Here is a 14086-nt window from a genome sequence, read left to right as displayed (position 1 = left end):
GTGACGATACATCTGGTGCTGATGGGTATCCACTCGAAGACTTTCCGGAGCATGCGCAAGGTGACAAAGCGAGTTGGGGATACTGAATTTATCTGGCTTTTCGTGGTGAGCCTACTGTCAAGTATGATGCTGAAGTTTTTGACGTGTTCTAGGGGTGTTGGGTAGTGGCCTAGTTCTGCTGGCCACCAGCAGAACTAGGCCCCTACCCAACACTCCCCTGGGGGGGGGGTGAAAGTCTTGGAAGATGAACGACTCTGTTTTGTTGATGTCAAGTTTGTTGTAGTTGTTTTGTATCCAGCTGGCGACACTGGTCATACACCTGTGGAATCTTTATTTGGTGTTGGTGGGGTCAGCAGATAGGAGGAGTATGAGTTGAGTATCATCTGCTTACAAGATTATGATCATACAGTAAGCTCTGACCAAGGTGGCCGCGGGGGCATGTATGCATTAACCAGGGAGGGACTCTGGGAGGAACCTTGGGGTATGCCACAGATGATGTTTGTGGTCCAAGGTGTAGGGCAGGTGGTGGATGCTGTGTGTTCTGATGAGAAAAAAATGCAATCCAGCTGATGGCTTCACCTTGGATTCCCATCCTGTGGAGCCTATTTAGGAGGGTGCAGTGGGACACCATGTTGAATGCTGACATTAAACAGGATCAGGCCTGCGGTGTCCCCTTGGTCTAAGGGAGACCTGATGTCATCTGTGGCTGCGACCAGGTCTCTGTGCTATGGTTTGATCAGAATCCCGATTGGGCGGGGTCCAGGAGAAGGTTGTTCCTCAGGTGGTCGGTGAGTTGGTGGTTGATTGCTTTTTCTAGGACTTTATCGGTAAGGGTAGAAGGGAAATAGCCAATAGTTTTTTAGGGTCAGCGAAGTGTTTCATGAGCAGGGGTTTGGGATAACTGTTTGAGAGTTAACATTGAGATTACCTTATTACTTCTTATAAGTGTATTTCCAACTGGGAAGAGATTGGACCCCCATGTTTGGTGTCGCTGGAATCACAATTTAAAATCACAACTTCTGGTGAAGTTAGATCTAAAACTGTAATTCTTAAAATGCCACTTTAACCATTTGGTGCCTTTTGCCTTTTACTGATTGCACATCTGGGGTGGGTGACAGCTGGGCTTTGTGCATTCCCTCTAGACAGCTACACACAAAGGAAGCTTTGGTGTGACTGATGGGACATCCTGGGCAGGATGGGAGGGAGGAGTTTACACCTGAACCTGAACAGACTGTGTCCTGTCCCCACACAAAGGGCTGCATACCCCCACATTATAGTTGGTCTTGAGCCAGGGGAAGAAGGGGCGCTTCTGTGCACTTAAAAGCTTTCTTCTGAGCCTCCCCCACTTCAAAGGCACAACTGGGTATAAGTACCAGAACTCTGACGGCATGATTTCAGTACACCTCTGAACGTGTGAACACTCTGCCAGGAAGACACAAAGAATAAAAGTTCAACTGAATTGTGAAATAAACCACACTAAAAACATTTATTAAGTGTTGCAAAAAAATGAATTGGAATTAGTTTAATATGTCAGATTAAAAATGCTGTAGCTCTGAATGTGTAGAAACATACAGAATGGTTCTATTTTTCCTGTTTTGACCTGTAGCATGAAAAAAACATGTTGCCAAAACATCATCTTTCTGCTAATCACTGTTCTTTTTTGATAAACATAGAAGAAATTCATTATTTAGGTGTTCTTGCAAATGTACCCAAAAGCCTTTTAGTTTGTTATTACATAGGCAGTCATAATTACAAAATTGTCATTTATGTTCTTTATTGCAACAGTTTTGAAGTTAATGGAGATTCATCAGTTACTGATAATGTCTTGCTAACCACCAATTACTGTTAATGCCTTCACAGGAATAACACAGAACAATCAATTAAAGCCTTGTATTGTAGTTTTCCAGTGACTAAACGGCAAAGCATTGATAGCATAATAGTGCAATAAGAATGATGTTAATATGTTGCGCTTAATAGCAGAGTGTTGTCATCTCCAAGAACTGCAAATAGCAGATGTCACAATTACCCAATTTAATAATACTTTCTTTGCCTATTTTTATTGGTTTTGAAACATGGTTAACTTGAGAAAATGAGTGTTTGAAAATACTGCATAAAGTTCACATCTTTAGCCATTAAGGATGTAAATGAAACATAAACAGGTGGAATATATTCTTTTTAATTTCAATTACTTTATGTTCTGATGTTTTTCCGTGAATCATCGATTTAGTTTGGTACTCATTCTTGGCCTAGGTTCCTGCATTTCTGTGGATGTTTATTTGTCTAGAATAATAGTTGTCTATGGTCTGCTGGTTGGTTTGGTGTATGAATTGCTTCCTGATAGATGGTTGTTTCGGAATTTGCTATTTTTAATTTTTTTGTTTTTTTATTATAGGTTGTGGGTGGTCTGGTTCAAGTCCATTGTTTAGTAGGCAGAGCATTGATTAAACCAACATTTTTTGCAACAAATATAGATCAATCTCGTCTAGTAGTTTCACATAGATGTATGATTATGGATCATTAATGACTTTCTTACCAATGGATGGTCTTGATCAAATATTTTTTAAATAATCAGTATTTTGTTCTCATTGAATCGATGGTTGTTCTCGGTCAGTAGTTTCTTGTGGCTCCATGATGAATATCGTGTACAGTTTTAGTGTTTTTCAATAACTAAGCATTTACATTGCATTAATTGATCCAGAAAGCCACTCATAGTTAATAAGTGGGTTTTTTCAAGACATTTTACCCATAAACAGTTTTTGTCTGTAGTTTTCCCTGCATAAATATTGTTCTTGTTGGTCTAGGTTAGTAATAACTTGTTACTTTTCTCTTCTTCAAGCCTCAGATTTCACAGAATGTTTCTGAAGACGACCTCTTATTTGAAGGCATGTATTTTGCATCAGACTAGCAGAACATTTGGCAACTCAAGAGGCAGAAAAGGTTTGCACGGTGAGTCACAACATTGCAGTGAAGAGTCTGTTACAGAGAAAACACACCCATTTGATTTGTCTTCAATGTGATTGGACATAAGTAAAAAGTTATAAAAGACAATAAAAGCAGGAGCCGCCTTTGGAGTGTGGTCTGGCTTCTATTGCTTGTCAGGAGTGTAAGACCTATAGAGTCCCATAATTCTTACATCTCTGTCAGACCATCCAATGGAAGTGGGATGAGCTTAATTTTTTATAAGAGAATATTACATATTGAAATCTGAATGGAAGAAAGTAAAACTGATTAAAGCATAGCTGTGCTCTGTATTTGTCATACACAGTATTGTACAGATGAACAGATCTTGTCTGCTGTATTTCGAAGCAGTCTTTTACTCAGTAGTAAAGAGAATTACTATTGTACAGGGTCGGTGAGTCGTAGGTGTAAGTGCCACCAAAATCATTAAGTCTACTGAGAACAGCTTCAAAAATAGTTTTAAAATACATTCTATAAATACAATAATTTTGTTTCAAAGATCAGATTGCAAGTTTCTGAAACTACAGACATTTCTCTATGTGCATAAATAAGCGATTTTTCTACAATAGAGGTCCTTTTCATGAAAAGCATTTATTTTTGTTGCTTTATAATGCCTGACTTTTTTAAAAATTAAAGTCGTGTTTAGTTCTCAAACAACAACATTTCTTTGCCACATCCTCTCCGAAACGTTAACTTTTTATAATGGTATTAGAAATAAGTATCAAAACTAGAGTTATGTCACAGGGGTGGGGTTTGGGTCAGTACATTATTTAGGTAAGTTTGTATTCTACACTGCCCACTCAAATGTGGTTGCAATTAACAGCCTAAGAGGTGTGTGGCCTAGGGGCAAATCATTCATTTATAGTATAAACAGTATGTTTTGAATAAAAGCATAACTGAGGAAAGAGCTAATTACTTTCTAAGTGTAAGTGCAAATGGGCCGTTTAGAGTGAGACCTGGAGAGACTAGTAAACTGGCTAAAAGACTGCATCTGAAAGGCAAAGAGAAGAATGTAGATTCTCCAAGTCTGTGTAGAAAGAGTCTGGATTTAATTAAAGACACGGAGGCTAGCATTATGCATAAATACTTTTATTGCACTACTCCATGCAGCACTTCAAAGTACTACTTCACAGAACTTAAAAACTCTAGAACATAGAATGTCCAACAATATATAATCCAATACACAGCAGCTATCTTCCTCTTTTTAAGCTGTTCCTGAATTAAAATTCAAAACAGACTTCTGTACCAGAACTCCAACTTTTCTTGATCTACTGAACATCTGAAAAAATCCAGAAAATATTCCATGAAAAAAACAACTCCAAATAAACATTTCCATTCGAGAAATATACCTCAAAACCTAACAGCTCCTAACCCCCTCCAACTGGGAGGGAGGGAGGGAGGGATAATACTAGCCTCTGTGTCTTTAATGAAATCCAGACTTGGAGAATCTACATTTCATGCCAAGACCGGAGGCTAGCGTTATGCATGTTCAAAGCTGTGATAGAACCACAGACGAAACATGACCCAAAGGTTTCAAATAAAACTTTGCAAAACATCCGCACTTGACCAATCTGCAGCACGCAAGAACTCCTCCAATCGTCTACCAGACAAGAAAACCTTACTCGCCATGGCACCTCTCACAGAATGTGCACCAAAGTCTTTCAAGTCTACACCAGCTTCAGACATGCAAAATCTCACCCACCTTGCAATGGTGGCGGAAGTAACCGGTCTAAAAGAACGAACAAAAGAAATCAAAAGTTGATCATCGCCATGCCTTCTGAACTCACACATTCGTCCCTCATACTCTCTCAAGCACCTAACCACACATAATTTTAGATGTTCATCAAATTTTGGATAAAAAACTGACTTTGACATACATTCAGTCCTTTTAGTTCTGCTAAAAATTACCCCATCCGGTGAAAAACACCGGCTACTGATGTTCAAAGCCCTTACGGCCGACACTCTCCTAAACGAGATTAAACACTAAAGATTCGCTAATTTACCAGAAAACTGCTTCAGACTCAGATACTTATTAGCAGGCCAACCTTCAAATAATGTTAGGATTTTGGTAACATCCCACACACCATTATACCTAGGCCTTGGAGGTCTCCTCAACATAATCCCTTTTAAAACTCTATATATCAAATGTTCCCTACCTATAGAACAACCTCCAACTAATCTATGACCTGCTGCAACCACAGACCTATAACAATTAATAGTCCGATAACTCAATCCTTTTTCAAACAGCAGATAAAAAATTTGCCGATTCTATGGCAGATGCCTCCACAGGATCCAAACCTCTTTCCAAGCACCAACAAGTCCACTTCTTCCAAGCTCCACAGTACCTATTCCTGGTACCTGGGGCCCAAGATTCTCTGAGCAACTCCTGAGCCTGCACTGATAGTTCCTTGAACTATTCTCCTCCCCTGAAATCCTCTATACAAGAAGTCTCAAAGCCCCCTCTAGAACCAATGGATGAAACACTCCTCCCTCTCCTAGAATCAAGTCTTCTGATACTGGAATCAACAAAGGTTCCTCCATAGCCAACTCCAAAAGACCTGGGAACCAAGCCTGAGATGCCCAGAATGGCGTTACTAACACCACTTGACACTTCTGACGTCTCACCATCAACAGTACCCTCTTTATCAACGCAAATGGTGGAAACGAATATCCCCAGATTTTCCTCCAGTCCTGCTGAAATGCATCCACCTCCTCTGCTAAAGGATGCGGTCTTCAACTGTTATAACGATCCAGTTGAAAAGTCAGCCTCAACGCAAACAGGTCCACTTCCAATGGACCCCAAACTTGATATATCCTCCTGAAAATTCTATTTCCAGTCGCTGTAATCCCTCAGATACCTCAAATTTCAATCCGCTACTACATTGCACTGGCCTGGAAAATATTCTGCCTCCAAACCAATCCTCTCTTCTAAACGAAAACTCCAGATCTCCTTCGCCAACTGGGACAGGTTCCTCGACCTGCTTCCACGCAAACAATTTATGTACCGCACGGCAGACACATTGTCCATCTTCAACAAGACATTGAAACTCCTCAACTTTTTTCCAAAACTCTTTAACCCATAAAGGCCTGCCATCATCTCTATACCATTTATGTGCACTGAACTCTCCTCTAAGTACCATCTTCCACCAGTCTCCTGACCCTCCAGACATGCACTCCAACCAAATTGGCTTGCATCTGTCTCCAACACAAAATCCGGACAAATCCCAAAAATCGCACGGCCATTCCATGCCTCCAGATTTTCTAACCATCTCCTCCCCAGCCTCTCCTGAAATAGTCAACTGATCTCCATACCACAAACTCTTCCCGAGAGCATCTGCCTTCAGCCTTTGTAACGCTCTGTAATGAAGGAATCCTGCCTGAATTGAGGAAGAAAACAAACCAATCACCCTTGCCAAGGATCTCAAAACCACTCTCTCCCTCCTAACTAACCCTTCACTTCTGACTATTTTCTTCACCTTTTTTTCTGGTAAACGTAATGACTTCTCCACAGTGTCTACTTCAAAACCTAAAAATTCTACACGTTGAGTCGTTACCAAAACAGACTTCTCCCTGTTTACAATGAAACCCAAACTCTCCAAAAGACCCAAAGTCAAAACTAACTGATCCTTCAATAAATCCTGACCCTGAGACATTATCAGAAAATTGTCTAGTTACATGATCATTCGCACTCCTCTTTCCCTGAGAGACTTCAGCACTGGCTTCAACACATTGGTGAAACACCATGGAACAGATGTTAGACCAAACGGAAGAGAAGTAAACTGGTACAACTGACCCATCCACCTGAATTGCAAAAACGTGTGACTTTCTTCTTCTATCGGAATCATGAAGTAAGCGTCCTTCAGATCCAGCTTTTCCATCCAATCGTTCTCCTGCAAAATATCTATCAACAGATGGATACCCTCCATCTTGAAATGCCTGTAAACCACATAGTGGTCCAATCCTCTCAAACATATTACCGGTCTCCAAACCTTTCCTTTCTTTTCCACTAGAAAAATAGTACTCACAAAAACCCCTTTGATACTCTGAAACCTTCTCTATCGCACCTTTTTGCAACATCTCTAAAACCTCTGATCCTACGACATCCTGGAATTCTCTTTTGAATACCAATTGACTTGGCTCTTTCCACTTGGCTCTTTCGACTGAACTGGGAGTTCTACCAGTTCCAAAACATAACCCTTTACTGTCTTTAAACCCCAGCTGTCTCCTGTAATCATTTGCCAATTTTCCACGTAAAACCTGTACTTTCCCCGTACCCCATCTGGGGAAGAACCAGAAAAAATCTTCATACTTACCATTTGATCCTTGAGCAAACTGCGCTCTCCCTCTTGGTTGCCGGCCTCGCCCAGCTCCTCTCCCTCTTTGGGGAAAAAATCCTGTTGCGGACTGAAATCCCCTGAATGCGGCTCTTCCGCCTGACTGATATTGCGCCCTTGATGAGGCATGGCCAGAGAAATGGGCTCTTGCCCCAGCCCTTTTAAAAACACCTCTCCCAAAGACTCTTCTAAGGGATGACTGTGCTTTATCTAAGCTGGTGAAGTAATTCACGTATTTGCCAACCCCCTTCACCATACTCTCACCAAAGAGATATCCTTTAGGATCATCCGTAGGTTCTCTCTTAGAGAAGTCTCCCAGCTTAGGACTAATCCTCATTAATACTGATTTCCGCCTCTCAGACGTTATGGCTGCGTTAGCATTGCCTAACATACAAACAACCCTCTGAGACCATCCTCTCAATAGATCAACATCCATAGAAACCTTTTTCATCTTTGCCTCTTCCGCCAAATCAAAAATTCTTGCAAAAGGCCCCAACACATCGAGTAACCTGTCTTGGTACTGTTTCAAAGCCTTCTCAAGAACCTTCCGTGGGTCCCGACCCATTTTAAATAAAAAACTAATTAAGTCTGGATCCAGCTCAGGTGTAAAACAACACTTTCCCTCTACCACAGGGTGTGAACACTCTGCCTTCGTCGCCGTCCTTGCTTCCTTCTCCAATGGCCTCCTAATCCAACATTTTATAAACTCTGCAACATGAGGGAAAGGCTCCTTGGATGCCTAATAAGGTCAGGACTGAACATATCCTCACCCTGAGGATCTTTCACTAAATCCTTCTCTTTCCTTTCTTTTTCTACCTTGTCTTTATCCATGTCCCAACCGTCATCAAAATAATCATCTGGGATGAACTCGTCCTCATCCTCATCACTGCCTTTTTCCGAAGTATCATCCGGTGATATATTCACATCTTTTGTGCTGCTAAGGACACCATCATTTGTGCCGCGAAGGACACCATCTCTTGTGGCGCTAGGCTCACCATCGCCTTTCTTTAAAAATCTTATTCCCACTAGAACATTTTTAGTCTTCCTTGCTCTTTTTCCTTTAAAACTACTTTCCCCTTCTTGCTCCTCCTCAAAACTCCAATACTCATCCTCTGAGTTTTCCTCAACCTCTTTCTCTTTAAAACACTTTTAAGAATATCCGTCATTGAGCTCTTAATCTCCTCCTGTACTATTTTCCTAAAATCTGTCTCACTCTTATTCGAGCTCTGTGCCACATCACCTGACTCCATGGTTCATCAGCAAGTGCACACAAATTATTAATTTCTTAAAAATATATTCTTCTAAATAAACCCTATTTTTTATTTCACAAATGCCAAATCGCTAACGCTTCGCCTACCAACAGCTGATCCTGACTGAATCCACTGTCAAAGCGTGAGCGCTCCGCTTGTACGTTAATCAGCGTACTACACTCCTCCCACTATGGCCGCCCTGCGTCTCCACGCACAAAGCATGATGACACAACTCAGCCTCCCGTGAACTTCCCTATTGGAATTGAAGACACTGCGAGCTGAAAAGATCGCGTTCGAGAAGCATGCATTTAAAATAACGGTAAAACAAAAAAAACTTGCCTTTTCTTTTTTTTTTTACTCTGCCTGACAATAAAACAATAAGTAACACTATTGTATGCTTATACTTATTATTATTGGGTTACTGTTTCTTTAATGTATTTTCTCTAAGAAGTTTATGCTTGAAACCTCAATTGTAATCTGTTGCCATGGTTCGTACAGAAGTATTGAAATATTTGTGAAGATCAGCTGCTGTACTTTACTCCTCATGAATAAACCTGATTCGATAATACTTGGATTGGATTCTTACAAAAATTGGCGACGATCTGTTTTGGTCTGTTACACCTTATTTCATCTGAAGAGCACAGGAGCGACCAGAACATCGAACCTACATTTTGGATGTACATGAGAAATTTGCATCTTTACAGTGGACTGCTACTACCTTTATCGGATTTATTTTCAACTATTTTTCTCTCAGTTCATTTGTTTGCTCTGGATTATCTAGAAAATATTTTTTTTCTCCATCTCTTTCTTAATACAACTATTCTGCAAGCAAGCCTCGATCGATTTTAAGGTAAACTCTGCATACATTTATTTTTTCCTTCAAATTGTATTGAGTTACCTTGTTATCTTGTTATAGTCAATCGAAGATGTTATCATTAACTCTGGGACTCGCGCGGTGTTGATTTTTAAAGCAGCAACACTCGCGCCCTGTTTGTCTTTCATTCAAAGTACCGAGCGAGCATCTGTCTTGGAGTTCTACGCTCGATCCTCGAACTTTCTCATCACGCTCTAGCCTTAGAAACTCTATGCCTTCACGTTGCGCATGACGCAATAACGCATACGTGGGTGCCATTTTGTTTTATCGCTTTCCCGTTACCAGGACAACCACGGAGAAACACAATGTTAATCGGCACTCCATCACAGGCATTACATTTGGCTGATGAGCGCTGGATAAGTCTGATTATTGAACGCCTTTCTCACAAGACTACCGTTCTACCGGCAAAATAGGTTTGACCACCATTTAAATAGTTTATTTTACTTATTTTATTATTCACCATTTGCCTTTATTGTTTTCTACTTTCATATGAACAAATGACAGTACTTTGCTACTTCTAAGCACAAATACCATTTTACAATATTTCTTATATGAACAAATAACAGTACTTTGCTACTTCTAAGCAGAAATACCATTTTACAATATTTGTTATTACACTGCATTATACATTATGAACAATAATTTTATAAAATGCAGTTTGATCGTAAATCCTTCAAACTAAAGGTGAAACTCCTATACCATGGAACAGGTGTAGAGAAGAGTTTTTAACTTTTCTCTAGGCTATAGATAGTGGTAGATTTTCTGCTTAAAGAAAAAAGAACATTATTTTACATTCACTGGGTTCTGAAGGACAAGTAATTTTCAGAACACTTCCTCAATTTGATGGGGGTGATGATAGGAATGTGTTTGAAGATGCCATGATCCATTTGGAAACTAGATTCAAACTTACTTCTAGTATTGCCTTGAACAGATATAAATTCTATACAAGGGCTCAAAAGGAATCGGAATCCTTTGATGACTTTCTAACTGCACTAGGTTACCTCTCTACTAATTGCAAATTTAGCCCAAATTCTGAAAAAATGATTAGAGGCCAGATTATAGTCAGGGCCGGACTGGCTACTGGACAGTTTGGAATGCTGCTGAGCTGGAGGCTGATTTCGTTCATGGAGACCTGCGTGTGCTAAACGAAATTCGTTTTGCTTTAATTATTTCGAAGCACACGCAGGTCTCCATGAACGAAATCAGCCCCCACCACAGTGAAATCAGCCCCCAGCTTGGCAGGAATCCAAAAAGCCTGGTAGTCAGTCCGGCCCTGATTATAGTTCATACCAAAAGTAAGAAAATCCAAGAACAATGATAGATTATGGTCGATCCAGATTTAAAGGATGTTATCCTCACTGCCAAAGCCATGGAACAATCTGACAAGTGTCTCTAGACAAAAATTCAAAAGAGAAATCTGAAAATGTTTATGCTGTTAAAACAGAATATGTACCTAATTCATCTAATTCCACTAGTTCTCAACGGAATTTTAGTAATTCTCAAGGAATGTTTAAAAAAAATGATAAGGAATTTCATTGTTTTAGATGTGGTAGTACTAATCATGCTGCATCTTTTCCTAAATGTCCTGCGTTGGTTAAAGAATGTAAAAAATGTGGTAGGCGTTGGCAATTTGCCAGTGTGTGTAGGAATTCCTCCACAGGGAGCACATCCACAGGGAGCACACTCACATAGAACACCAATAGAGGAACGATTTCTTACTTAAATAATGAAGAAAGTGATGATACAGAGTATGAAAGAGGAATTGCTGTGTCCATTACTGATTGTGGAGAACAAAAAAAATCCTGCACTTCCTTAAAACAGCCAGATTGTTATGTTCAAGTTTTTGGTGTTTCTCTTTAGCTTATGGCAGATTCATTGTCACCTTGGACCATAATTACTAAAGAGTACTTCATTGATGCCTTTAAAGGTATAGTTGGTCTACAGGATTTTAAAAAATCTGACATTATTGTGAAAGCCTTTGATGGATAAATCATTGATATGGAAGGGTATGCTGGTGTTGACATGCATCTCAAGGGACATGTTGCATATGTGAAGTTATATGTAGCCATAAAAGGTGTGAATGTACTTGGTTGGAGAGAACAGTGGAGTCTAGGTATTATACTCAATCCTAGAAACTATCAGCCTGATTCATGAAAAACAGGTTTTGCGATTCTCAAATAGCGAAAAATTGCGAATCGCTATTGAGAAATCGCAAATCTGAATTCATGAAGATTAGCGATAAAAAAATGTGATTCGCACGCGGGCGCAAATTCCGTTTGCGATTACCGATAATCGCAGAAAAATCACTATTTCCGGCTACCCGCGTCGGGATAGCGAACTCGCAAATAGCGATATCGCTATTTGCGATATCGCTATTTGCGAGATCGCAAAATCGCGAGATCGGGAAAACGGGAAGTCGCATTTCGAGCACAGTGATGACATCACAACCAGGAAGCAGCCAGTTCCCACCCCCATTCACCACAGTGAGGCAGACCTTGAGGGAGCAAGTGGGAGAGCTGCTGCTATTCTGGTGATTTGTACTCTGCAACTACATTGCTGCCATGTCAGAGGAACCTGTTCCTGGCCCCAGCAACACCACAGGGCGGAAGAGGAAGCTCAAATTTTCAGAGCAGGAGCTCGAACATTTGATTGAAGGGTTGGTGGCCAACCACGACAAACTCTTTGGTAAAGACTCCAGGAGGGTCCCGGAGCAAGAAAAAAGGAGGATCTGGCTGGGAATTGCCTCCACCGTCAACTCCGTAAGTGTGGCCGATAGGTCACTAGACGAACTGAAAAAAAGATGGTACGACCTCCGAGGTCGAGCCAAAGAGAAGGTGGCGGAGCGCCTTGGAGAGTCGTCGGGCACTAGAGGTGGCGGACCTACAGTCCCTCCCAACACACCCATGGAGGACCAGGTGGAAGACACCCTTGAGAGGGAGGCGTGCATTGGCTTCACACGTCTGGACTCATCCCGCACCACCCAAGACACCCAAGGTAAGTGGCATGCGACTGCGACCCTGTCCCCTATGAATGTCCATGACCAAATAGGCTCCCATAATGTCCCATAGTCATGACATTGTTGCACATCAGGGAATGCCCTGAAGCATTGTGGGAGATGTAGTGTGGCCACAATGTAGTAGTACCACAATGCAGCCAGACAGGTTCCAAAGTACGCAAAGCCACAGCCATTCAGGGAATGTCACCCAGCATGCATGTAGCAACTGCACGTCTGACAGATACATGCAACTAATGATCGTCCACTTACCCTCACAGGTGGCGCTGAAAGCAGCGACAGCGAAAGGCTGAAAATTGATGAGGAGGCCCAGGAGGAGGAGGTGCCACAACAAACACAGGCACCAGCCCCTGCCGCTGCAACTCCAGCAGCCAGGTCCACCAGCAGTGTTCCCCCTGCATCTGGCGCACCACCTAGAGCCACAGCCAGGCCAGCGACTATTGTGCCCCCTGCATCTGGCGCACCACCTACAGCCACAGCCAGGCCAGCGACTATTGTGCCCCCTGCATCTGGCGCACCACCTACAGCCACAGCCAGGCCAGCGACTATTGTGCCCCCTGCATCTGGCGCACCACCTAGAGCCGCAGCCAGGCCCGCGACTAGTGTGCCTCCAGTCCCTGCCGCACCAGCAACGCCTGCTGTGACACCACCAGCAGCTGGTGCTACAACATCTGGGCCCGCGACAGTTGCAACACAGTGGCCAGCCACAGTGTCAGGCCAGCAGAGCAGGCGTGGCAGGTCTCGCCAGCACACCACTGCAGCAATCAGCAGGAGGGGCAATGGACAGGGGCTGGCGCGTATGAGCGTTGAAAGACGCATGTTGAGAATCCATCAGCGCCAGGCACGGCAGCAAGGTGCCATTCAGCTCCAGCTCCACAAGATTGGGCGCAATGTGGCCGGAGTGGCTGACCGCATGGACCGCATGACGGCGGCCATGGCAGGTATGGGGGACCGCATGGACAACATGACTGCAGCCATGGCAGGTGTGGGGGAGGGAATGGCCCGCATGACTGCAGCCATGGAGGCCAACACTGCTGCGATGACTACTTAGCGCAATGCAGCACGCCGGCGCCACCATCAGCTCATGAGCCGGCTGGCCTCCTACAGCAGGTCCAATTATGTTGCAGCCAATGCAACTTCACAGTTGTCGCAGCAGTCACTAGCACAGCAGCACCAACTCGTCCAGTGCTGTGAGGACATGACCAGGGTCCTGGAGCACCTGACCACGGCGGTTACGGCACTACACCCTCCTGCTCTACCTGCCACTGTTGGGGGTGATGATGTCAGTGAGGGGCATCCAGCATCAGCAGCCACTCTGCCTCACAAGTCCCGCCACTCAGGCGCAGCACCAGGCCCACGCCAGGTCCAGATGCCCCGGAAGAGGATGCGCCTCAGAGGCGCTTGGGTGGAACGTGCAGGAGGCGCACTTGAGTACATTTGACAATTACAGGCACAGGCTGACTATAAGCCTGCCCTGTCCTTTGACACTGCAGTATGCAGTAATACTGTTAGTGGAAGATAGTTGAACTGGTACCTTTTTTGTGATTGAAACAAATACATTTATTTTGCAGCACACATTAGCGTTGTGTCATTATTACATTTTGCATGCATTAGTGATTTGTGGGGTGAGGGAAGAGGGTGCACTAGAAACTGTTCA

The 14086-nt window shown here is 42.8% G+C and overlaps 1 protein-coding gene across 1 annotated transcript in view; it reads left to right on the top strand.

The window, feature by feature from the left end:
• Positions 1-14086, top strand: part of LOC147734768 (uncharacterized) — a 265703-nt gene that overhangs the window by 45670 nt on the left and 205947 nt on the right. The window contains exon 2 of the mRNA XM_086953050.1: positions 2837-2946. Within this exon, the coding sequence (XP_086809176.1) occupies positions 2853-2946 (94 nt within the window). The 5' untranslated portion in view covers positions 2837-2852. The remainder of the gene's footprint in view (positions 1-2836; positions 2947-14086) is intronic.

The sequence above is a fragment of the Lissotriton vulgaris genome, chromosome 1_2 (assembly GCF_964263255.1).
Source record: "Lissotriton vulgaris chromosome 1_2, aLisVul1.2, whole genome shotgun sequence".
NCBI lineage: Eukaryota > Metazoa > Chordata > Amphibia > Caudata > Salamandridae > Lissotriton > Lissotriton vulgaris.
This window is presented reverse-complemented; position numbering and strand designations above follow the sequence as displayed.